At 44.6% G+C, this 25,854-nt stretch overlaps 1 protein-coding gene across 1 annotated transcript in view; it reads left to right on the plus strand.

Moving 5' to 3' along the window:
• TGS1 (trimethylguanosine synthase 1) overlaps nucleotides 1-2,790 on the plus strand; it is a 185,269-nt gene extending 182,479 nt beyond the window's left edge. The window contains 1 exon segment of the mRNA XM_029591286.1: nucleotides 2,075-2,790. Within this exon segment, the coding sequence (XP_029447146.1) occupies nucleotides 2,075-2,185 (111 nt within the window). The 3' untranslated portion in view covers nucleotides 2,186-2,790.
• Nucleotides 2,791-25,854: the final 23,064 nt, after the last annotated feature.

Here is a 25,854-nt window from a genome sequence, read left to right on the forward strand (position 1 = left end):
TTTGCATAGAGGGAGCATGTATATATTGAATAGTTTTGCTGAGAGGGCTGAGCCTTGAGGGACACCTGTATCACATTGGAAAGCATCAGATATGTAGTTGCCCAGTTTGATTTGGAATATTCCGTTAGATAGAAATGAGAACTATCTGAGAACCCTGCCGTCGATCCCAGTGTTTCTCATCTGATGACATAACAGTTTATGGTCCACAGTGTCAAAGGCGGCTGTTAAGTCAATTAGCACAAGACAATAAGATTCATCTGTGTCAAGCCGTCTTAAAACCAAGTCCATTAATGAGGAGTAATGTCTAAGTAGAGTGATGTTTCCTATATCCAAATCGATTTGGGGAGAGAATATTTTGATCTTCCAGGTGATTTACAAGCTGGGATAACACTGCTTTCTCAAGAACTTCTGCGAGAAAAGACAAGTTGGATATTGGATGATAGTTGTCCCAATCATCAGTTCTACTAATCTTATTTTTTAGGATCAGCTGGAACAGTTCCTTCTGAGAGAGATAGGTTAATTAGTGTTGTGATTGTCTGAGTGATAACCCTGGGTACTTGTTTCAAGGAACTGATGGACCCTTGGTCTGACCCAGTATAGCAATTTCTTATGTTCGTATGAATTGGGTCACATGGGTGAATGGCAGGTTTAATGTTCGTAATAATTTGACTAATTTCCAGGTTCGATACTCTGTCAAACGTGGACCATTTAACCATGGCATTCGAATCTTCAGGTGCTTTTGTAAAGCAACCATGTACAAAGCAAACCACGATCGGCTTTGTTGTAGATTACACTTAAGGTTGTCAACTGTTTTATCTCTTTCCCCCCCCCCCCCCCCCCCAAGAATAGTCTGATCCTGTCCTGGTTTTATTACAGACGTAAACTTGAAATCTACAAGTCCATGCAAGCAATGGATCTACCTGTCCTGTAAAAACTGCTGACAATTAGCAATCCTGTGTATACTAACTGGTCTTTCATGCTTAGTACTATAACCGGGGTTGCCAAATTCTGCCAAGTTTATGTAGCCATGATGTGCCGTTTACTTGTTTAAAATAAAGTAGGGTAGTTGCATTGTTAATATTCTTGAATACATAAAATTTAAGTCCACAAATGAGTGAGAGGTGATACCATGTTGTTGGACTAACTTGATGTATTTCTTGCTACCTTCTGCAGGCCAGGCTTCCTTCCTCGGGCCAGTCAACAGCCCCCAAGGCTAGTTTAAAAAAGAAAATGATAAGTTAACCCTAGTTGGGGCTGCAAGCTATCTGGAATGGATAGGCATGACATATATTTGCATGCACTGCCTCAGTTGTTTTCAAATTCTATCCCGTGCATATTCATTGTGGATATCCTGAAAACCCAGCTGGCTAGGGGTCCCGGAGGACACGTTTGGGAACCACTAACCTCCAGCTTACTTGATGACGACATTTAATTCCTGTTTTTAGATAAACTGGAATTGGTTAAATGGTCCCCTTCCTGAGTTTGGTCTTGTAGAGTAGCTAACTGTGATCCAGCAGTACCACTTACTGATCTTTATTTTCTTTATCCTAGTTCTTCTTTTGTGCATTTCAAAAGTGACGAAATCCAGCTGTGTTGAATTGTTTCTTTGTTGCAATGAACAGCCAGGCAGCAGAGGTTTTTTGTTTTGTTTTTTTTATTAGAAAAGCAACCTCGCTTATAACTATACTTTCATGCTCTGCTTCCCCTTCACTTTTTAAGTTTACAAAGAATATAATTCAAAAAATTGTATCTGCTGACAAAAGTAATTGCCTGTGTTGGAGGTTGGTTGAACTGAAAGAAAAGACAACTTTCTTCATTGCCAGCACACCTTACAAGTCTATTATCACATTAAGAAAACTATTTTTAAAAGATATTTTGAAAGGTGCTGCTTTTCTATGACTTATTACTTTTTGAATGACAAGATTCATTGGTTTTCTGATGTCACATAATTTCCACTAGTTCTCACTTGCAGTTGATGGACAAAAAGTATTGCATTTTCTGAATAAATAAAGGAGGGGGATTCCATTTATACTTATCTGCCCACTTTTTTTTTTTTTTGTTTGTTTGCTTTTAGGTGGCATCTTTAGCAGGACCAGGAGGGCAAGTTGAAATAGAACAAAATTTCCTCAACAACAAGCTGAAAACAATTACAGTGTACTTTGGTGACTTAATCCGAAGAGACTAACTTTGCAGCAAACGGATGTCGCTAGGAAAAGAAAACTCACTTTTCTGGAGGACATAATAGTGGAAAGTGAATTGTACAACTGTTCTTGAGGCCAATTTTTTTTTTTTTTTTTATACTCGCCTCAGTTTATCAAACCTGTATATCTGTTTACCATAATGTATATTTTCAGTATGTGAGTAAAAACTTTTTTTTTAAAGAGAGATATAAATGCTTAAAATAATTGCATTTTTTCCCCACAATCAGATATGCCAGTCACTGTAATTATAAGTTGCTATGTTTATGTGCCATCTTTAACTGTGCGATAAACCTTTTATACTCTGAAAACTTGTTTCGGCAGTAATTACCACCAAACCCCTCAGTTATTGAATTAAATTGTTTGTGTTTACATAAAGAGCACATTCATTACCTAAAATTATAAATTCTATATATGTTTGACACTGCTGCTAGTGTGATTATTCCTGGTTTGCTAATGTTCTGTTCATGCTGGTGGTCTGAGTGATTCTGTCTTCTGGTTCCTTGTTATCTAACTGCAAGTTAATTGCTGTAGTAATAATTGCTTTCAAAGGGAAGAGAGCAAAGTGTATCTGAATAAAAGGCTGAATATATTATTTTATATCTGTACTCTACCTTCCATAGAACTTTTCATCCAACAAAGATTCCAATACCCCATTTTTTTACAGCCACTTAAATAACAGGTGGAACGCCGGGGCTACCAGGCCACCACCTAACCCGATGGCTGTAATAAAATGCTATATGTAATTTTTCTAATTCAGTTTTTTTCTAATTCAAATTATTATATTTTCCTCGTTTTATCAGTTTCCCTTTGAAAGTTTAGTGCTAGAGCTGTAGATTTACTTATTGTCCCCCTTCCAATCATTAAGTCAACTTTGATCATGTTATGATCATTAATGCGAAGTGGTCCCGCCACTGTTATCTCTTGCATCAAATCCTGCATTCTACTAAGAATTAGATCTAAAATGGCTCCTTCTCTTGTCTGTTACTGATCTAATTGCTCCATGAAACAGTCATATTCCATTCAGGTATTCTAGTGTCTATGTAGCTACAAAGGTTAAAAATGTTCACTTAGAGAATAGCCACTGCCATTAGCAATGGTAACATGGAATAGACTTAGTTTTTGGGTACTTGCCAGGTTCTTATGGCCTGGATTGGCCACTGTTGGAAACAGGATGCTGGGCTTGATGGACCCTTGGTCTGACCCAGTATGGCATTTTCTTATGTTCTTATGTTTCTTATGTAAACAAGCATGGACCTTGTTTGAAAATCAGGTACGAACATGGAAAGTATATTTCACCTACTGTACATATATATATATATATAACACAATACCAAAGACACAGGAAGTTCATCAATTTCATCACTTATCTTTACAGAACAATTTTTTATTGCAATTCTTTACTGAAACAAAAAATATAAAAGGTTTATAAAACATAAGGTGCACACTGCCAGATATATCGATATGAAAACATATTTCAAAACACATTACAATATCGTTTCATCCACCAAATCACACATGAATTATCAATCATACCCTCGTTCATACCCTAACATCCACATGCATACTAAAATAGGCCTAGTAAAAAAATACCCAAACTTCCCAACAAGGTCCCTTGTTTCACCCACACAGGCTTCTTCAGGAGAATACTGCCAATCCCAAGTACTAAAATAGAATCCTTTCAATTCTCAAATCCTTTAATGACACAGTGTTTAATCCCTTGTTGTGGCGTTTCCTCCACATCCAATGGGCGCTGTCTTCATACATTACAAATCAGGTTCCTGTATTCCAGTCGCTTAAACTATTTAAGGAAAATACTTCATCCGACGACTCTGCAAAATACAAAATGTAGAAACTCAAATTCATACCTATCGCAACTCTCTCCAAACAAAAATAAGCCTCACAAGTGCTACTTACCACCCCTGGATATGATTAAGCATCACGCTATCCCTAGTGGTTAATTAGGAATGGAACCATGCCTTTCAATTCTCTCACTGGTAATATCCCACAGCGCACTTCAAGCACATAGTTTACTGCAGTGTATCTTGTGCACCTACAAGCATATACATACTATACAAATTAATCCACATGCTTTAAATATACATAGTTGGGATTGGCATTATTCCCCAGAAGAAGCCCATGTGGGTGAAACAAGGGAAGTTTGGGAAGTTTTGGGTATTTTATAATAGGCCTATTTTAGTATGCATGTGGATGTGAGGGTATGACTGAGGGTATGATTGATAATTTGTGTGATTTGGTGATTGAAACATTATTGTAATATGTTTTGATATAGATATATTTGGCAGTGTGCATTTTGTTTCATAAACTCTTTTATATTTTTTGTAAAGATTTTCAGTAAAGAATTGTAATAAAAAATTGTTCTGTAAAGATAGGTGTTGAAAAATTGATTCACCCCCTGTGACTTTGGCCTTGTTTAAAAATACCATTTTAGAAACACAGTCTAGATGTATTCTTTACATTAAAAAAAAAAGTGGAAGGAAAGCCAAACGATTGCCAGCATGGTTAAAAGGCGAAGTGAAAGAGGCTGTTTTAATCAAAAGAACTTCCTTAAAAAAAATTGGAAGAAGGATCCATCTGAAGAAAATAGGAAGAGCATAAGCATTGACAAGTTAAATGTAAAACATTGATAAGATAGGCTAAGAGAGAATGTGAAAAGAAGTTAGCTGTAGATGCAAAAATTCTTACCAGTGGCAAGAAAGCTGGATCTCAAATACACAGTGCAGCAAGCACTGGGATTTGGGATGGTCCAACTCCCACACCAATCAGTAGTAGTAGAGTCTGTCCTGAAAAAGGCTAAAAAAATCAAGTTTTCTCTCATTACCCCCCCCCCCCCCCCCCAAGGAAGGATCCGAGGCTTCTGGATTCCTTTGGGAAGAAGTTATTCCAACGCTGGATGCTTAATGCCCAGATAGCTAACTACCAGCTTTATTTGGTGCAATGAAGCCGCTTGTCAAGCATTCTGGAAGCAGAGAAATGTGAGCAGCATCTCATTTATTCACTCTACAAATCATTCGCTACAGCAGTTCAGAGTTCAGTGGCAACTATTGGAGCCCAAAAGATGGTATGGTTTTGGGCCAGCAGCTTACAAGAGAATGTCCACAACAAATTGGCAAAGACAACCTCTTTGAGGACAAGATGAGGGAAACTGTGGTGCAAATTAAGAAAAAGCATGTAGTGTTGCTGTTGCAGACAACCACTACCAACCAGCCTTCTATTCAGAGGTGTGGCTTCTTTTCCTATAAAAGGTGTATATCCAGCAACACCCCTTCCATGCTTATCAAGAGTACTGAGCCCCACCTCTGCAGTCACAACAGTAACTTCTAGGCAGAGGTCGGCCAGTGAAGTGGTGTCAACCAAAACCGTCCCAGGTGAAAGCAGGGCCCAGTTTTTGATGGAAGTAAGGCCTCCTTCCCCACTACTTTCAGTGGGGAGGAAGGGGGGAGGATCCAATAGTTCCTCTCCACATGAAAGGAGATCAGAGACTGATAAGTGCTAAAATTTGTGGAGTGTGGTTACCGCCTGCATTTCTTCCATCTACCAGCACAACTCAGCTGTTTAGTCCAATTCAGATCTGTCTCTATTGTCTTAATGTGGACATGCTAGTTCACCAGCAGGCAATAGAAATCATGGGGATCGAAACCTATCTTAGGTTTCCAAACACTGTACAAACATCTGGAGAGGAAGAAATTCAAAATTAATTACCTCTACACCATTCTTCCTTCATCCAATAGGCAACCTGGGTCTGGATCTGGAGGATGCATATGCCTATGTCCTCCATCCACCCATCCCACTGGAAATATCTCAGGCTCTTAATAGAAAGTCAACATTACCAGTACAAAGTTCTACCCTTCTTCCCGTCGGCAGTTCCGAGGGTTCTCACAAAACGTCTGGCACCAGTGGCGGCACATCTCTATCGGCAGGGGATATCAGTATTTCCCTACCTAGACAACAGGTTGATTATAAGACTTACTAAGGCTGGGGTCTTAGATTCCCTGAACTGAACAATACTACTGCTGTCTTTAGGGTTCACCATCAACCTTGCCATCTAGTAAGTTGGAGAATCCACTTTATTGGAGCCTGGATAGACTTGAAACTGCTAGATAAGTGATTGATTCTCAACCTGTGTGACACTACACAACAGTGTGTCACCAAGCACTGGCAGGTGTGTGATGCAATCCCACTGGCCCGGCTGCTCTTCTATTCCCCTCCTTTTACCCCAGCGAGAGACTACAGACATCCTTGCACTGCTGCCATTGATACCGGGCTGTCAGCACACTAAAGTCTAGGAGTTGGCATCTGCAGCATGGCCTTTTCTTCTTCCCACCACACCCCCAACCCCGTGGCCTGCAAGTGGAAGCGATTCTCAATAAGGTGCGTGGGAAGAAGAAAGGGCCATGCTGCATTCAAGAGAAGTTTTAATCAGGCCCGGAGAAAAGCAGCTGATGATGCGCAGTAGAAGGTAGCAGGTTTAGTCCCCCTGGCTGATGGGATCATTTCTTGGGCCACAGGGGCTGGAGGAGGAGGCTGCTGCAGCTACCATTTGGGCTCAGTAGGGGGAGCGAGTGAAATTGAGAGCAAGTCAGCATGTGTGTAAATGAGAGAGAGAAAATGTGTGTGACTGTGAGCTTGTGTTTAAGTGAAAGAGGTTGTGTGTGTAAGTAATAGAGAACATGTGTGTGATTGAGAGAGAGAGAGACTTGTCAGTGAGGAGATTTGTCTGCATGTGAGAGAGACTGGTCAGTGAGGAACTGTGTATGTGAGAGAGAAACTGGTCAGGGAGATGATTAGTGTGCAAGTGAGAGAGACTGGTCAGGGAAGTGATTGGTGTGCATGTGAGAGAGTGGTCAGGGAGATGACTTGTGCATATGAGAGATTGGTGAGGGACGTGAATGTGTGTGTGAAGGAGGTGACTGGTGTGGAAAGAGACTGGTCAGGGAGATGATGTTTGTGCATGTGAGAGACTGGTCAGGGAAGTTACTAGTGTATATGAGATTGGTGAGGGAAGTGAATGTGTGTGAGAGACTGGTCAGGGAGATGACTTGTGCATGTGAGAGAGAGACTAGTTGGAGGTGACTAGTGTGTGTGTGAGAGGATTAGTGAGGGAAGTGAATGTGTGTGAGAGTGACTGGTGTATGTAAATGAGTGACTGGTCAAGGAGATGACTGAGACAGAGTGAGACTGGTCAGGGATGTGATGTGTGTGCGTGTGTATTTGTGTAAAAGAGAGAAAGCCCTAAAGAAGAGGACTATGAGGACAAAACTTCAGCAGCCCCTGCTGCTTTTGGTATGTTCTACTGGCCTGTAAGGGAAAGTAGGAGAGTTGCTAGAGAGAGTAAGTTATGGTGGCATTTTAAGTTCATTTTTGTTGATTGCTGTTTTTAAATATTTTATTAGTGTTTGGATAATTTTTAATAATTTTTATGAGTTTGTAATTGGATGATATTCTATTCTTTGCTTGTTTTGAAACATGTATTCTCTTTATTAGTATAGTTTTACAATGTTATATTTCTTGAATGTATAAATAGAAATGTGTAGACAATAGCTGAACTGGAAACAGCAAGAAGTCAAACTGTAAGCAGTATAACAATGGAATAACAAAAACATTAGCTTTATAGTCTCTTTATTCTGTATTTGGTAAGGGTCTGTTTGTGTTCTGCATATGTGACCCAGGTAAGGGTATTCTGCAAGCTTGTAGTTTCTGTGTAGGGATCTATAGCAGTTTGGCTTGATCTGTTTTCCTAATAGGAGGTGTATTGGTGTTTAATATTTGGAGTGTTGCCATTTCATAGGTTGGGTTGTTACTGTTTGAGTGTGTTTCATAATATAGGAGTAACTTTGTACAGATTAGTTTGTGTACATTATTGCAGATCCTGGGATTCTCCGAGGACAAGCAGGATGGTACTGCTCACACATGGGTGACATCATCCGATGAAGCCCTGATGTGAAAAACTTACATCAAATTTTCTAAAACTCTGACTAGGCACATTGAGTACGCCCAGCATGCTCTATACCACACATTCACACAGGTTCGCTCAAGTCTCTCTTTTTCCATGGAGCTGTAAGCTTCACGGTGTGAGTGAGGTCAATTTTGGCTTTGTGGCCTTGTGGAAAACCTTCCTTTTTCACGTTTTTTTGCAGGTTTTTTCTTGTTATTCTGTCTCTGGGTCTCTCTCTGTGCCTTCCCATAGTGTTCCTAGTCACAGTTTTCATTAATTCTGGTAAGTTTCTTTCATGGTCGATTCCCTAAGGTGGTGGTGCCTCAGTGCCCGCCAGCCATCAATGCCTCCTGTTTGCACCCCTTTGGTTTCATTTGATATGGCTATGTCCAAATTTTGGCGATGCACCTGATACCTGAGTACCATGTCCATCATTGATCCATATGAGATATGTGTCCTCTGCCTGGGGGAATTGCATGACGTCTGGGATTGCCGCTTATGCAACCAAATGACCCCGAAGTGACATCTGCTTCGACTCAACAAGATGGAAGTGCTCTTTGGGTTGAAGTCCAAGCCATCAGTATTGGCGGCATTGGCATCCAAAGACCAAGGAGCTGCACAAGTGGACATCAAGCTATCAACAGCGGCAGGACCATCAGTTCTGTCGGTGCTGTTGGTGGATAGGAGTGCTGGAGACTGACCACCGTCTATCTCCAGGCTGAAAGACAATTGGGTTCCTCATTATCGGCCTAGACAGTGGGGAAGGACTGGGCTGAGCATCGAGGGAAGCCAAAGAAGCATCTGCATCGGTCCCTGTCAATGCACGGGGCCAGGCACAAGGATGCACATGCCGCGATGCCCCAGAAGCAACCCCATCGCAAGAAGTGCCAGTTCTCCATCAGTCCCAGGGGTCCACCAGTCCTGATCCCCCTCATGGGACTGAAGAAGATCTGGCCACCTCTCCCTCCTAGTCCGTGTTGGCATCAGCAATGCTTGAGGAGATGCTGAAGCACAGAGGTCCAGCTGGTTGTGGAGCGGGCACTGCAGGGCTTCAGTCCTGTGACACCAACAGCAGCAAATCCAATACAGCCCATCCTCATAGCCGCTACTGGAGAAGCTCAGCATGCTTATCCGTGCATTACCGACCCAGCTGGCATCTATTCCCAGGACAGCATCAATGCCCGATATGGTGAGCGTTGCCAGTTCCTCCAAAGAGAAAGCTTCACCTGGGCTGGTAGAGATGCCGAGGCCTGCAGTGCCCATTCAGTTTTACTGGTACCTGCACCTCTGGATGAAGGCTGAGCACCTAGGGCCCCATCCCCTGTAGCTTACAGTGAGGATGAGGACCCATATGACCCCTGGGGAGATTATGCTTCAGCGTCCTCAGAGAGTCTCCCATCAGACCCTTCTCCAGAGGAGCGAAGGAAGTCTCCACCTGAAGACTTGACGTTTGCATGATTTGTGAGGGTGTTGGTGGAAGCCATCCCATTTCAGTTAATGTAGGAGGCTGCCCGGCATAAAATGCTTGAGATCCTCCCATTAAAGGAACCTCCTAAGGAGATCGTGGTGGTCCCGGTGCATGAGATCCTTAAGGAGCTGCTGCTGAGTATATGGGAACACCCCCTCACAGTGCCTCCCATTGTTAAGAAGACAGACAGCATCTACCTCGGCCAGAAGGCTGCTGGATTTGATAAACGTGAACTGCCCCATCAGTTGGTGGTGGTCGAATCCACCCTCAAAAGGGCAAAGCGTTCTCACATTCCTTGGCACCCCCAGGGAAGGACCACAGCAATGGATGCTCTTGGGAGGAAGGTTTTCCAAGGCATGCTTATCGCCCATATTGCTGTCTTTACATGAGCTAGTACTCGTGGGACATCTGAAAGCAGGTATATGAGGTGGCCACGTAGCTGCCTTAACCGCAGCAGGACACCTTCATCTCACTAGTGCATAAGGGCTTGGAGTGCAGAAACACAAGGTCCGAGCAACCTAGGATGTTTTCAACACAGCACTGAGAGTCTCTGCAGCAGGAATCAGTGCCCACAGAAGGGCATGGTTGCGGGCCTCGGATCTCCAACCAGAGTTACAGGAACGATTTGCCAACATGCTGTGTACTGGGGAGAATCTCTTTAGAGAGGGTGAGAGACACCGTGGCCCAACTTTGGGAATACCATGAACCCTCCCAACAACTCTCCGCTAGCACTCTGGACCTGTCCTCCTTTTCTAGGAGCCAGCAAGACAGGGACAGGGGAAGTCTTTCACCAAAAGACGTACTATCCTCCGCCCCCTCACTCCCATCAATACCATCAGGACTCCCACGGCTGTCCCACACAGCAGTGAGCTTCCAAGCCCCAGCCGGCACCTCAGTCATCTCCAGGGATCGGATTTTGACTGGGTCATAGGGAGCGTAGGCCAGTCACACGTCCCTGGGACAGTTTACCCTCCGGTTGGGGGCAGACTACAGTTCTTTGCAAACCAGTGGCTAGTATAACCTCGGACCAGTGGATTCTTTCTATCATCTGTCAAGGGTATCAATTTGAACCGATTGGGTGTCCCACCAAATTGTTCTCCATGCCCGTTTTGGGAGCCGCTAGCACTTCTGGAGGTATTGCTAGCGGAGCTCTCCTCCCTCTTAACGGCCTGGGCGGTCGAGCCCATACTACCAGGGCAAAGAGGGCAGGGATTCTACTGCAAGTACTTCTCTTTAGAATCAGGAGAGGAGGACTCCATCCCATCGTAGACCTAAGGGCCTTGAGCAAGTTTCTAAAAAAAAAAAGAAAAGTTCAAGATGATTTTCCTGGGCACCTTGATCCCCCTTCTACAAAAAGGTGACTGGCTATACTCCCTTGATCTAAAGGATGCATACACTCAATTTGAGATCTTCCCCGATCATAGGAAATATCTTCAATTTGTGGTGGAAAAAGAGCACTTCCAGTACCAGATGTTGCCAGTTGGGATAGTGTCAGCCTCCATGAGTCTTCACAAAATGCCTGATCATTGTGGCAGTGCACCTCCGCAGGCTGGAAGTGCAGGTTTTCCCTTATCTGGACGATTGGCTGATCAAGAGGACATCTCAGACGGGGTCTGCTAGGTCCATGGGTTTGACCATCTTGGTGTTGGAGTCACTAGGATTCATTATTGACTACCCGAAGTCCCATCCTAGCCTAACACTTCAATTGGACTTCATAAGAGTCCTGCTAGACACGGCTCAGGCTAAGGCCTTCTTGCCTCGTCAGAGGGCCATCACCTTGCCGACCATCGCGGCAGATATTCAGAAGAATTAGCAGGTGTCAGCTTGGCACATGTTGAGGCTGTTGGGCCATATTGCTGCAACTGTCCATATCGCTTCCTTGGCACATTTACACATCAGCAAAGCCCAATCATCCCTGAGATTGCAGTGGTGCCAGGCTACTCAGAGCCTTCAAGATTGCATCTGAGTCACCCTGTCTCTCCAGGAATTATTGTCCTGGTTGCAGGTACTTTCAAATCTGGAATGGGGGATCTTGTTTTGAAATCACCCTACCCAAACTGTCCTAATCATGGATGTATCCAGCCTGGGGTGGGGAGCTCATATAGATGGGCTCAGCACCCAAGGTCTCTGGACTTCTCAGGAATACTCTTGTCAAATCAACTTCCTGGAGTTTCAGGTAATCAGATACGCGCTATGGGCTTTCAGATTTTGGCTGTCCAACAAAGTTGTCCTGATCCAAACTGACAGCCAGGTAGCCATTTGGTATGTCGTCAAGCAGGGAGGCACAGGATCGTACTTCCTGTATCAGGAAGCAGTCCAGATCTGGTCTTGGGCCCTGTCCCATGGGATGGTGCTCAGGGCCTTGTACCTGGTTGGGATAGAGAACGTGAACATGGACAGGCTGAGTGGAGCCTTCAAACCCATGAATGGTCCCTGGACCAGGGAGTAGTGAATTGGATATTCCGCCTCTGAGGCACCTTCCTTGCAACAGGAAGGTGCCTCAGTTCTGCTCCCTGAACAAGTTAGACAGCAAACCAGCTTCTGACTCCCTTGCCCGTCATTGGGGCAAGGGTCTTCTGTACATGTATCCTCAGTGGCAAAGACTCTCTTGAATCTTTGTAAGGACAAGGGGACTATGATCCTCATCAACCCTCATTGGTCGAGACAGGTCTGGTTTCTCACAGGACAAGCAGGATGGTAGTCCTCACATATGGGTGACATCATCAGGATGGAGCCCAATCACGGAACACTTTTGTCAAAGTTTCTAGAACTTTGACTGGCACCTACTGGGCATGCCCAGCAATGCACTGACCCCGCATCCAGCAGGGGTCCCCCTTCAGTCTCTTTTTTTTCCGCTCAGCAGTAGCCACGCGGGTTAAGGAGCTCTCTTGAGATTCCTGACAGGAATTTTCCTCACAGAACTTTAAAAATTTTCAAAATATTCTACCCCATAGGGGTCCCCCTATCGATATCTGTACTCCGCGGTCGAAAGGTAAGGCTTTGCCCTAGTTTGCGGTCAATTCCCGTCAAGTTTTCCCTTCGGGGCCAACTGGCCATCGACCGCACCAAGGCTAAATTTTTGTTGAAGTCATGGCGTCGGGTTTTCGTCGGTGCTCCGATTGTCCTTGTACAATGTCTATCACAGACCCGCATAGAGTTTGTGTATTGTGCTTGGGGTCCGACCATGATACCCTAACTTGCACCAAATGTGCCCAAATGATGCTAAAGGGCCGCAAAGCCTGTTTGGAGAAGATGGAGTTTCTTTTTCATTCAAAACTCCCGACTCCATCGACTGCTTTGACTTCATCTGAGCCGGTGCCATCGACCTCTTGTCAGCAACGAGACACCGATGCTGCCTGACCGGCATTGACTACACTGAAGGTGTTGACTTCTTCCTCTTCGCCTCAGGAAAAGGACCGAGGAGAACATCATGAAAAGCGTCGACACCGGCATCGGAAGGCTCAGTCCACTGAACCAGGCAAGTCCTTGGCATCGGCATCAACAGAGCCACCGACAAAGAAATCCCGTCCAGAGAAGGCCTCATCCTCCTCTGTGACCATGTCACCGAGGCGTTCCCCCACCTTCATCGGTGCAGGGAGCCGTGACTCCACTTTCACCGGTGGATCCTCCAGCTACGCCAGTGCTGCCTCCTACTCCGGTGCCAGGGTTCCCCACCCCAGGCTTCTGTGAGGATTTGGATCGGATGATCCAAGAGGCCATCGGTAAAGCACTGCAGGGCTTCCAGCCTCCATCGATGCCAATACCGGTGCCCGAGCCGGTCACCGATCCAGTTCCCATGGCACTCGCACTGCTACTGGGTAGATTGGATGCGTTGCTCGGTGCCCTTCCACTGATGGAACCGAAAACACCGGTATGTCCTCTTCCTTTGATGCCGATACCTGTGTCATCAGAAGATGTAGAAACACAGTTACCCATACCGCTGTCTGGAATTCTGCCACCGCCTCATCCATCGATGTCGCAAGTTCCATCGGTGCCACCTCCGATACCATCAATGCCTAGTCCTGGTCCTTCAGGATTAACACCTTTACTCCTTCTGAAGATCCTCAGGGAGCTGGTGATCAACCTTATGATCCTTGGACTGATAATTCTTCCCAGGATACTGATGATCTGCCTTCAGAGCCCTCCCCTCCTGAAGAGAGAAGATGTTCTTCTCCAGAGGATCTGTCCTTTATTAACTTCATTAAAGAAATGTCTGAAACAATTCCATTTCAGCTTCAGACAGAAGAAGATTCAAGGCACAAGATGCTGGAAGTACTCCAGTTTCTTGATGCTCCTAAGGAAATCATGTCAATTCCCATTCATGAAATCCTAATTGACCTGCTAAAGAGGAATTGGGAGCATCCAGGTTCACTTCCACCTGTCAACTGTAAGACAGATGCCACCTAGCTTGTGCAAGTCAGCTCCTGGGTTTCAAAGATCACAACTGGATCATCACTCTGTGATGATCCAGTTGTGCCTTTTTCTCACTCTGTGATGATCCTTTTCTCACTCTGTGATGATCCTGTTGTGCCTTTTTCTGGGCTCTGTGGAGCCCAGAAAAAGGCACAACATTCCAAACCTCATTCCTCCATACCTCCAGGAAAGGAACAGAAATCCCTAGATGCTTTTGGCAGACGAGTTTTTCATGGCTCAATGCTTATATCTTGCATTGCTTCCTTCCAGGTGTGTGGGAAATATGCGCTTGCCAGCAAGCCATTTCATCAGGTTTAAACACTAACTTCCCTTCTCCCTGACATTTGCCTGAATAAAAGCATCACTTGTGCTTAAGTCTCTGCCTGGGAAAGGATACCTGTTGGCCCTGAATTCCTGGGGGAGGGGCTGGGTTTTCCCTAGTCAGAGGCAGGACAAAGTCAGGAGGTATAGATTTCAGCAGCCAATGATATGATCCGTGCACACCCCCTGAGCCAAAGCCAATGGTGTAATGACTCTTCTGTTGCTATGGGAAAGTAGCCAATCATGTAATGACACATCATCTGCCTTTGTATGAATGTACAATAAAAGGAAGAGGCTCGGGAGGACAAACCCTCTTTGCCTCTTTGCCTTCTCTCTTCCTGCCTGCCATGAAAGCTGTCTGATGTGCCTCTTCATTACTGCTATATCTGGTGACCCGCGACAGTGATGATAAACCCCATGCTTATTTCGGCTGGTCATAGCTTAAAGGTACGTACCGTTCAACAGATCTGCTAATCGTAAGTATATTAAAGTACTTTTTAGTATATTTAAGTATTTTTTAGCAAGTTTGTTCCCCACACTCGTAAGCATGGGTAATGATTTGACTGTACAGCAGCGGCTACATGCCAGAAAGCTGCAGCAAATCATCAATAATCATTATTTCATCACCAGAAGAAAAATAGCGCAAGTCAGCCTGGGGGACTTAGAAAAATTAATAAGTGAAATAGCTTGCCGTTGCCCTTGGTATTCGATGGAGTCTGGAACTCTAAATACCCAGGAATGGATCTCAATCGGCAATTATCTTCATACGGCTCCCAGAGCTCCCATAAAGCTAAGATTAATTTGGCAAAAATGTACAGAAGCCATCGAACGCATAGAAAAAAAAGGTTTAAAAACAGTAGTTTCAAACCATGTGCTTTTAGAAGCAGGCAGACATACCCTTCCCCCATCTTCTCAGTCTTCCTCAGAGACAGCAAATTCTTTGTATCAGCTCTCCATAACCACACCCAAGCCAATACTTCACACCTTCCCCATTTCTTCAGAAAAGCAACCCTTGAGAACAATAGAGCCACCACCTGGCCTGGGTGGGGCGATTAGCATTGAATTTCAGCAGAAACTGCAGAAAGAAAACCTTGCAGAAACAGAATTATTAGAAGGACTTCAAGCCTTCCCCATCACAGAAAAGAACCATGAACAAAGGGGGACAGAAAATGAAATAGAACATCTGGGGACACACAATCACATGGCTCCTGTGGCTTCCTCTGCATCCACCTCAGAGAAAAGACCCCAGGAAATAGAAAACACTGAGGTCAGAAAAACTAGCCTTCCTCCATCTTGCCTGCAAACCCCTTTCCCCACTAACCACTCCCTGAACATTCATTTGCCATTGCCTGAGACAGTCATTAATTCTGCATCATCAATTTGTGCAGGTAAATTACTATCTCAAACCACTGCTCCCGGTAACAATTTATGTGCCACGGTCAGCATGGGATTCCACCTAGAACATGGAAATCTCACAAGGGAGGAATTATTGAAAGGGATTCAAGCCTTTCCCATTACAGAAAGAAACAAAGAACTAGGTGTGGCAGCAATAGAGTTGAGTGCAGCCCGGAATGCCATGTGCAGTGACTATGCCCACAGGTCTTCAAAGAAATCAGCGTGTAAGACCTTGGGCCAAGCAGCTACACTCCTGCGTTACAAGCAAAGAAAATATCAATATGAAAAAAAGGATTTAATTAGACTCATGCGTTACAAGCAAAGAAAATATCACTATGAAAAAATTGATTTAATTATACACTTCAATGACCTCTTGCAGACCAGATTAGGCAAAGTAACTGTGCAGACAGTACAAATTTGGAAAAAATGGTTTCTCCTGGTCTTCGATGTTCAGTTGCAGAGGGACTGCATGCTTAAGGAGTAGTTTCTATTTGAAATTCAGTTAAAAAAAATCTGCATACTTTGAGAGTATTTTCCCCCACAAAGTGTATGCAGAGCTTATGTTAAAAACTGTACTGAGATTTGAACAATATACTGTGTAAATTACATGTGAAAGTTTCCTTTTTGCAAAGTTTATTTGGCTCACATTTAAAATGACTCCATTTCTCTGAGATTTAAGTTTATAGTTTGAATTGCTACTGTGATTCTACCTTTCAGAACAAAAGTGGATTGGAATGGTGTCTGTCTGCAGGGAATCAGTCCTTGCCAAGCCATTGTCTCTGGTTGATGTTAATTTGTTAAACAAAGCTATCTTTAAGTTCCTATTGACTGAAGGATTAATTCCTTGGGTGCATAAGAACATAAGAACATAAGAAATTGCCATGCTGGGTCAGACCAAGGGTCCATCAAGCCCAGCATCCTGTTTCCAACAGAGGCCAAACCAGGCCACAAGAACCTGGCAATTACCCAAACACCTAGAAGATCCCATGCTACTGATGCAATTAATAGCAGTGACTATTCCCTAAGTAAACTTGATTAATAGCAGTTAATGGACTTCTCTTCCAAGAACTTATCCAAACCTTTTTTGAACCCAGCTACACTAACTGCATTAACCACATCCTCTGGCAACAAATTCCAGAGATTTATTGTGCGTTGAGTGAAAAAGAATTTTCTCCGATTAGTCTTAAATGTGCTACTTGCTAACTTCATGGAATGCCCCCTAGTCCTTCTATTATTCGAAAGTGTAAATAACCGAGTCACATCTACTCGTTCAAGACCTCTCATGATCTTAAAGACCTCTATGATATCCCCCCTCAGCCGTCTCTTCTCCAAGCTGAACAGCCCTAACCTCTTCAGCCTTTCCTCATAGGGGAGCTGTTCCATCCCCTTTATCATTTTGGTTGCCCTTCTCTGTACCTTCTCCATTGCAACTATATCTTTTTTGAGATACGGCGACCAGAATTGTACACAGTATTCAAGGTGTGGTCTCACAGTTCTTTTCTTTTGAGAAACACTGCTCCTCCCCCCCCTTTTCTGTAACTCTTGCTAGCCACTCATGGGGGAGGGAGGGAGACCTTTTGAAAAGAAAAAAAAAACCTGGACTTAGTCCTGCAATTTCTCTCTACTTTCTATATGTCTTTAATCTTTTAATACTTTCAAACTTTAGCATGCAGCAGACAGAGCAGAGCAAACAGCGTGTTTAATTTCCTATTCTAATAATTATAAGAAGAAATTCTATTCTGATACTCCACATTGCAAGTAAGCTCAGAGTATTATTGATTGCAACCTGGAACAATAGTTGCATTCTATAAAGTAATGATGGGGTCTCCACTAGGAGGCGCTATGTTATTCTACAAGTTATATTATATTATTGTTTTAATAATTCTGTTGTATAATAGTTTTTATTTTTCAGATCTGCGGTCCTCATGTCTTAAGGACACTTCAGTTTTATTTTCTTTTTCACAAAATTTTTACAGAATTCTGAACCTTATAATTTTTACTGATAGAGATTGCTACATCTAAAGCAATCCCTCCCAAACCTTTTCTTGCAAATCCAAATTGATTTTATTAAATTGAATGATAGAATTGATTTCTTCAAGGTTAAAAAAGTAAGAATTTCACTTTAATCCTTACCTTAATAAAATTTTGCTGTATGCCAGTTTTTAATATTTTCCAGATTGACACTGCCATGAAGAGATGTGAAGATGAACACTTTGCAGTTTATTTTAACATTTTTCCAACACCTTTTGACTTTTGATCCTTGATCTAATTTTGTTTTTGATAACTTTTTGATAAGATTTTTAGCTCATATTATGTGTTATCTGTTGTCTGTCTTGATGCCAAGAAGACTATGAATGAATATGAATATGTGTCAGTTTGGTGTAAATGAATATTTGCAAGATGAATGAATATATGTCAGTCTTGTGTAACATATGTTTAATGTAATGTCTAATATACTTGTCATTTGATCCTGCTTACTGCAAATGACTTTTCCTTTAAATGATTAATTTACATTTATTGCTACTTTCCTGAATGAAAATTGATCACTGCATAAAAACTTTCTTGATAATGGGGCTACCCTCTGTCCTGAAAACTGATAATGGCTCTATTTACTGCAGCCATTCCTTTACATGAATTTTGTCTATAATTGAACATTAAATACTTATTTGGCATCCCCTACAACACCACAGGGCAAGCCATTGTGGAGAGAGCCAATCATACCCTTAAGAGCTCTGGACCAAACAAAAAGAAAAAGGGGGGATTGCCTCTGGATTTTCCCCCTGAACAAAGTAGGCTTTTCCCCCTGAACAAAGTATTGTTTAAATCATCTAAACATATCAGGTTTACATAAGACCACAGCCATGAGTAATCATTATGGGACTAGGGTTAGTCACCCACAGCCATCAGTTTTGTATAGAATATTTAATGTCTGGTACAGTCCCGTTCCCTTAAAATGGGGAACGAGGATATGTTTCTCTGCTTGCTTCCACAGGTGTATCAAGCCGTGGAAAGACGGAAAGGTGTCCAGGTCTACAGGACCCGATCCCCAACTTCTCCCTGAGCCTCCACAGCCCTCAGAAGGACAAAGACCGGACTCCTTGCAAAAAGCAGCACCACATGACCTGGGGACAGATCAAGGCCCTATCCAACCAATCTGCACAACTCTTGGAACAGCAAGGCCTTGAGAAAACTCCAGAGAACTTATTAGCTGCTTTTTCTTGCCTGAATGCCAACTCATTAACAATTGTGTTCTGCATCCTCCTCCTTTGCCTTATTTCTCCAGCTATGGCGATTTCAGAACAAGGACTCTGACAGAACAACATGTACATCCTCTGCACAGAACTTTTCACACCTGTTGAATCGAACAGACTGTTGGATCTGCACACACATGCCAACCCAAGCCTGCGGAGAACGACTGATGCATGCTGTACCATTTAACCTTACAGTATGGACTAATTATCCTTTACAGAGAGGTGTTTTCATTAACTCTCCAGTTAACAATACCATACTACACATTGGTAGCTGTATTCAAGAGACTGCCGCTCTTTGTTGGGACTATGATACAGGGGATGGAAAGGGAATTCAGGTGGGAAATATCCATATTGTAACCGAACATTTGTATTAATCACTGAACACTTACATAATTATACCACACATATGTATGCAATTGGCAGATTTCAGGATGTGCAGTGGGAGACCCAAGCAGGTGCAGAAAGTATAGAGGGGATGAAGGATTTACCTTTTGTAGTTATATAGCCCAAATGATAACCAATGACATGTCCACTAATCTGTTAGGAAACATATGGATGTTATGTGGGCGTAGAGCATATATGTACATTTCCCCAAGATGGAGAGACAGATGCACTCTAGGCTACATCCTCCCCTCATACTATGCAGTCAAAAATTTACCCAAAGCAAGGCTCTGTAACAAAAGGGAGGCGATAAATAATCCCATAGAAAAGTATACAGAAACTCAGATAGCTAGAAGCCTGTTTCCCCCAATGGGGACAGATATGAATTACAGAGACTTACACATCCTAGCTAACTGGACGACTGCCATATTTAATCAGACAGTCCATGTATTAAAACTACTTACAACAAAAGTCTCTCAGATTAGAGAAGTAGCATTACAGAACAGCTATACCTTACAAACCATTTTAACCTTAAAGGGTGGTGTTTGTGCATTAATTGGATCTCATTGCTGTGTGTACATATCAGTTTATAAAGCAAACCTCACACATACCATAGAGCAGATAGAAACCATGGTTGCTGATGCACCATTTTCAGACAGAATACCAACTTCTCCATGGGACTGGCTATGGTCCTGACTCCCTGATATTTCTGGTCTCAAAAGGGTGATTTCTATTATAATTACTGTAATTATCTTAATTATTTGCCTGTGATGCTGTATTCAGTGCATACCCAACCCTCATATCCATATTGAACCCTTGCTCTCAGCCCGAATACAAAGATGTCTTGTAAGGTGCCTAATAGGGAATCATGAGCCCTGCAGCGTTGGCACACCACCTGCACCAGCTCTGGGTGATATGGAGATTCAGAAGCTCATCGACAGCTGGCACACCACGTCGAATTATAGCTTTCTTCTCTCCATAATCCCTCTTCCCCTATTTCCAGCCCATACCAAGACATAACAGATTTCAGTAAGGGTCTAAAGCTTTATTGAGCTTCCTAAACAAAAACAGAAAGGGTGAGATGTGGGAAATATGCGCTTGCCAGCAAGCCATTTCATCAGGTTTAAACACTAACTTCCCTTCTCCCTGACATTTGCCTGAATAAAAGCATCACTTGTGCTTAAGTCTCTGCCTGGGAAAGGATACCTGTTGGCCCTGAATTCCTGGGGGAGGGGCTGGGTTTTCCCTAGTCAGAGGCAGGACAAAGTCAGGAGGTATAGATTTCAGCAGCCAATGATATGATCCGTGCACACCCCCTGAGCCAAAGCCAATGGTGTAATGACTCTTCTGTTGCTATGGGAAAGTAGCCAATCATGTAATGACACATCATCTGCCTTTGTATGAATGTACAATAAAAGGAAGAGGCTCGGGAGGACAAACCCTCTTTGCCTCTTTGCCTTCTCTCTTCCTGCCTGCCATGAAAGCTGTCTGATGTGCCTCTTCATTACTGCTATACATGACCCAGTATAACAGAAACCTTTTTAAGAAGATACTGGATTTCTCTGAATCTTTACCTGACCAATTCCAGGATGACCTTAATGCTCTAGATCAGAAAGGCCTGGATGCTGGTAAGCATGAGGTCCACGCTGCATACAACATATTTAATACTGCCTCTAGAGTGGCCGCAGCGGGGACTAGTGCAAGAAGGTGAGCCTGGTTGAAATCCTCCAACCTCAGACCAGAGGTACAGGACAGATTGGCTGACCTGCCATGTGCTGGGGAAAATCTCTTCAGAAATAAAATTCAGAAGACTGTGGTGCAGCTCAAGGACCACCATGAAATGCTGCGTCAACTTTCTTCATTGCCTGTTGAGTTCTCGTTCACCTCCAAGAGGACATTCAGGTGAGACTAAACGACCGGCCTACAAACCAAGAAGGTATTATCCTCTGGCTTCCTGAGGTTGCCCTTCCAAGCCTTATCAAAAGGGTCAGTCCAGGCAGTCCCTGCCTCAGAAGACCCAACCTGCTCCTCAGCCAGGACCAGCATCAGGGTCTATGCTGGTCCTGGCTGAGGAGCTCCTGGAGAGCATAGACCAACCTCCTCTTCCATCGGTACCAGTTGGCGGTCGTTTGTGCCACTTCACCAACACTTGGCACACAGTCACCACTGATCAGTCGGTACTTGCGGTAGTCACTCAGGGTTACCACCTCAACTTCCTGACTACCGGCGGACTCCCCACCTCGCTGACATGGGCATCGTCTTACCACTCTCTCCTTCTGGAACAGGCGGTATCAATCATCCTCCAGTCCTGGGCAATAGAATCAGTGCCCCTCTCCCAACAGGGGCAGGGGTTCTATTCCCAGTATTTCCTCATCCCAAAAAATTCAGGTGGCATTCATCCAATTCTGGACTTTCGTGCCTGTTAACGACTGTTGCTGCCCGACATCTCCACTCTGCCCTCCTTACCTCTCTGCGACTCCTCCAACGGTTGACTGACGTTTGGCTGCCGTGGCATCTGCCTGCCGTCCTCTCCGGCATCCCCGGTCCAGCTTGGGCGCTGCCTCCCGCCATGCTGTCCATTTGCCTTAGGGCACGCGCGCCGCGCAGCCCTGCTTCAAGTACCTTCTTTGGCGCGAACCTCAGAGGCGTCCCCCTGTGATGACATCACACATCCCGGATACAAATAGCCTACGCGATTGCTAGCCGTCGAGTTAGCAAAGGTTTCCTAACGGATGGGATTCGCTCTCCATACCTAGCTACTCTGCCTCCGCTGTTGGACTACTCTATTTGGGGTACCCGCTCCTCGGGGGCCTCGCTCTCTCTTCTCTTTCAGGTCGCTGTCTGGAACCAGTACTTGCTCCTTGAGTGCCCATGTTCCTGGACTTGCTATCTGGACTTCTCTTCTGCCTGGAAGATACTGCTGCCTATACCATCAGTGAGTTACCATCTACTTCTCTCAGAGCTGTTCCCTGGAACCAGGTACTCACTCCTCGAGGGCCTGCCTTTACTTCAGCTCCTGTGCTCCATACTGAGAGACTGCTGTGTGAGTACTATACCAACGAGGCTCTATTCCTGAACCCTGCATATAGTGCTTGTACTCACGATCTCAGTTTCTCTCCACTACAGCACAGCCATTGTGGGATCGCTGTTACAGAGCCTGAGGGTCTACAAGCCCAGCCGGGCTACATTCCTGCTCCCTACCGCCACCTCTGGTGGCTCCTCAATACTGTTTAATAAAAGATCTAACTGTGTGTGTGTCCTAAAGCCCAAGCCTGACCTGTGGCCCCTCATGGGACTTCCCCCCGTGGCTGTGGTCAGCAGCCACAGAGTCCAGGGATCCACCCAAATCCTTACAAACACTAAGCGCCCTAAACAAGTATCTATAAAGAGAAAAGTTCAAGATGATAACCTTGGGTTCGCTACTTCCTCTTCTACAAAAAGGAGATTGGCTATGCTCTCTAGATCTACAGGACGCATACACACACATCTCAATTATTCCATCTCATCGCAAATTCCTGTGATTCCTGATCGGCCCTCGTCACGTCCAGTACCGTGTACTGCCATTCGGCCTGGCGTCTGCTCCACGAGTATTCACCAAGTGCCTCATGGTAGTCGCAGTCTTCCTCAGGAGTCAGGGTGTCCATGTCTACCCTTTTCTCGATGACTGGTTGCTAATGGCTCTGATTTGGTAAGCTGCATTGGCATCCTTGCATCTCACTCTCCATACCCTAATCTCCCTAGGGTTTCTAATCAACTATCCCAAATCCAAGATAGTTCCATCCCAAACCCTATCTTTTATAGTGGCTGACCTAAACACTATAGAGGCGAAAGCCTTCCTCCCTCAGGATTGGGCTATCACCCTGGCCCATCATTTACAGACTCGAGTATCCTTCTGCTCATCGATTCCTCATACTGCTGGGTCACATGTCACCTGCAGTGCATGTCACTCCGATGGCCCGCCTAACCATGAGAGTTATGCAGTGGACCCTAAAATCCCAATGGGTTCAGGCTTGTCATCCAATGTCCAGCGTTGTTCACGTTACCACACAGCTCCAACTATCACTGGCCTGGTGGATGCAGCTCTCCAATCTAACTAAAGACCTTCCATTTCAGACTGTAGAACCTCAAATTACTTTGACAACGGATGCTTCCAACCTAGGGTGGGGTGCTCATGTAGGCGACCTGCAGTCTCAGGGAACCTGGTCTCCAGAGGAAGCCAAACACCAGATAAATTTCCTGGAACTTCAGGTGATCAGATATGCCCTCAGGGTTTTTCAGGATTGCCTTTCAAACAAGGCCATCCTGATTCAAACTGACAATCAGATGGCGATGTGGTACATCAACAAGCAAGGGCGAACGGGCTCCTACCTCCTGTGTCAGGAAACTGCACAGATATGGGCGTGGGCCCTTTCCTCACTCAATGTACCTCACAGCCACCTACTTTGCCGGGCGTGGACAATGTGTTGGCGGACAAGTGAGTGGTCTCTCAACCCCTTGGTGGCGGACACAATATTCCAACATTGGGGTTACCCTCACATAGACCCCTTTGCGTCAGTCCACAATCGCAAAGTAGAAAACTTCTGCCCTCTAACTCGCAGCCATCACTCGCAACCGAAAGACATTTTCGCCCTCTCGTGGGCCAGCGGTCTCCTCTATGCTTACCCTCCACTTCCACTCATATCGAAGACTCTCATGAAGTTATGGAAGGACAAAGGTTTAATGATTCTAATAGCCCCTCACTGGCCACGCCAGATGTGGTTCCCAATCCTCCAGGATGTATCAGTACGCCGCCACATTCCTCTGGGGAATGATCTGCTTCTGATAACTCAGAACAATGGATGCCTTGGCCACCCCAACCTCCAGGCCCAATCTCTGACTGCCTGGATGTTGAAAGGTTAATACTCCAACATCTTAACTTTTCAGAGTCAGTGTCTCGAGTCCTGGTAGCTTCACGAAAGCCTTCCATGAGAAGGTCTTATCATTCTAAATGGAAGAGGTTTACAGGCTGGTGCACTTCTATGTCCTTAGTCTCCTTCACTTGTTCCACGGTGAAGTTTCTGGACTATCTCTAGCACCTGTTGGAGGCAGGCCTGAAAACTTCCTCCATCAGGGTGCATGTCAGCTCAGTAGCCGCGTTTCATAAAGGCGTGGAGAATGTTCCTATTTCAACACAACCCTTAGTAACACACTTTATGAGAGGTTTGTTCCCCTTAAAGCCTCCACTGTGCCCTCCGGCCCCTGCTTGGGACCTTAATGTGGTTTTGGGGCAGCTCATGAATCCTCCGTTTGAGCCTCTCCACTCCTGTGATCTCCATTATCTCACATGGAAAGTAGTTTTCCTTCTCGCTATCATATCCGCTCGCAGAGTTAGTGAATTGCAGGCATTAGTTACCTACCCGCCTTACACTAAAATTCTGCATGACAAGGTAGTGCTCCGCACTCACTCTAAATTTTTACCAAAGGTAGTGTCGGAATTTCATATCAATCAATTATCCTACCTACCTTTTTTCCTAGGCCCCATTCAAACCCAGGAGAACAGGCTCTGCATTCCTTGGACTGCAAACATGCCCTAGCCTTCTATCTAGATCACACGTCGACCCACAGGAAATCCACTCAATTGTTTGTTTCTTTCGATACCATCAAATTGTGAAATCCTGTGGGAAAGCAGACCCTCTCCTCCTGGTTAGCAAACTGCATTTCTTTTTGCTACCACCAAGCAGGCATTCTGCTACAAGACCGTGTAAAAGCACACTCTGTCAGGGCCATGGCGACATCAGTAACACACTTCTATTTGGTGCCGCTTGCTGATATTTGTAAAGCTGCTACCTGGAGTTCTCTCCATACCTTCGCAGCCCATTATTGCTTAGACAAGGCTGGCAGACAGGAATCCATCTTTGGCCAGTCTATTCTACGCAACTTGTTTTCAGAGTAACTTCCCAACATCCTTCCACCGACCCGTTCAGGGTTCAGGATGCCCTCCTAACCAAATTTCCACCCCTGTTGTTGTGCCTGTTGCAAGTCTTTGGGGGCATTTGGTGCATTGCTCGGGCATCCTCAGCTTGATACTCACCCATATGTGAGGACTACCATCCTGCTTGTCCTGTGAGAAAGCAGAATTGCTTACCTGTAACAGGTGTTCTCACAGGACAGCAGGATGTTAGTCCTCACAAAACCCACCCGCCACCCCATGGAGTTGGGTTCGTTTACATTTTCTTATTTTATTTTTTGCACATACGTTTTACTATAAGATGAGACTGAAGAACCCCTGCTGGATGCAGGGTTAGTGCATTGCTGGGCATACCCAGTAGTTGCCAGTCAAAGTTCTAGAAACTTTGACAAAAGTGTTCCGTGATTGGGCTCCATCTTGATGTCACCCATATGTGAGGACTAACATCCTGCTGTCTTGTGAGAACACCTGTTACAGGTAAGCAACTCTGCTTTCTACTCCTATGGGAGTTGTTCATGAGGAGA

Source organism: Rhinatrema bivittatum, chromosome 2 (assembly GCF_901001135.1).
Source record: "Rhinatrema bivittatum chromosome 2, aRhiBiv1.1, whole genome shotgun sequence".
Taxonomy (NCBI): domain Eukaryota; kingdom Metazoa; phylum Chordata; class Amphibia; order Gymnophiona; family Rhinatrematidae; genus Rhinatrema; species Rhinatrema bivittatum.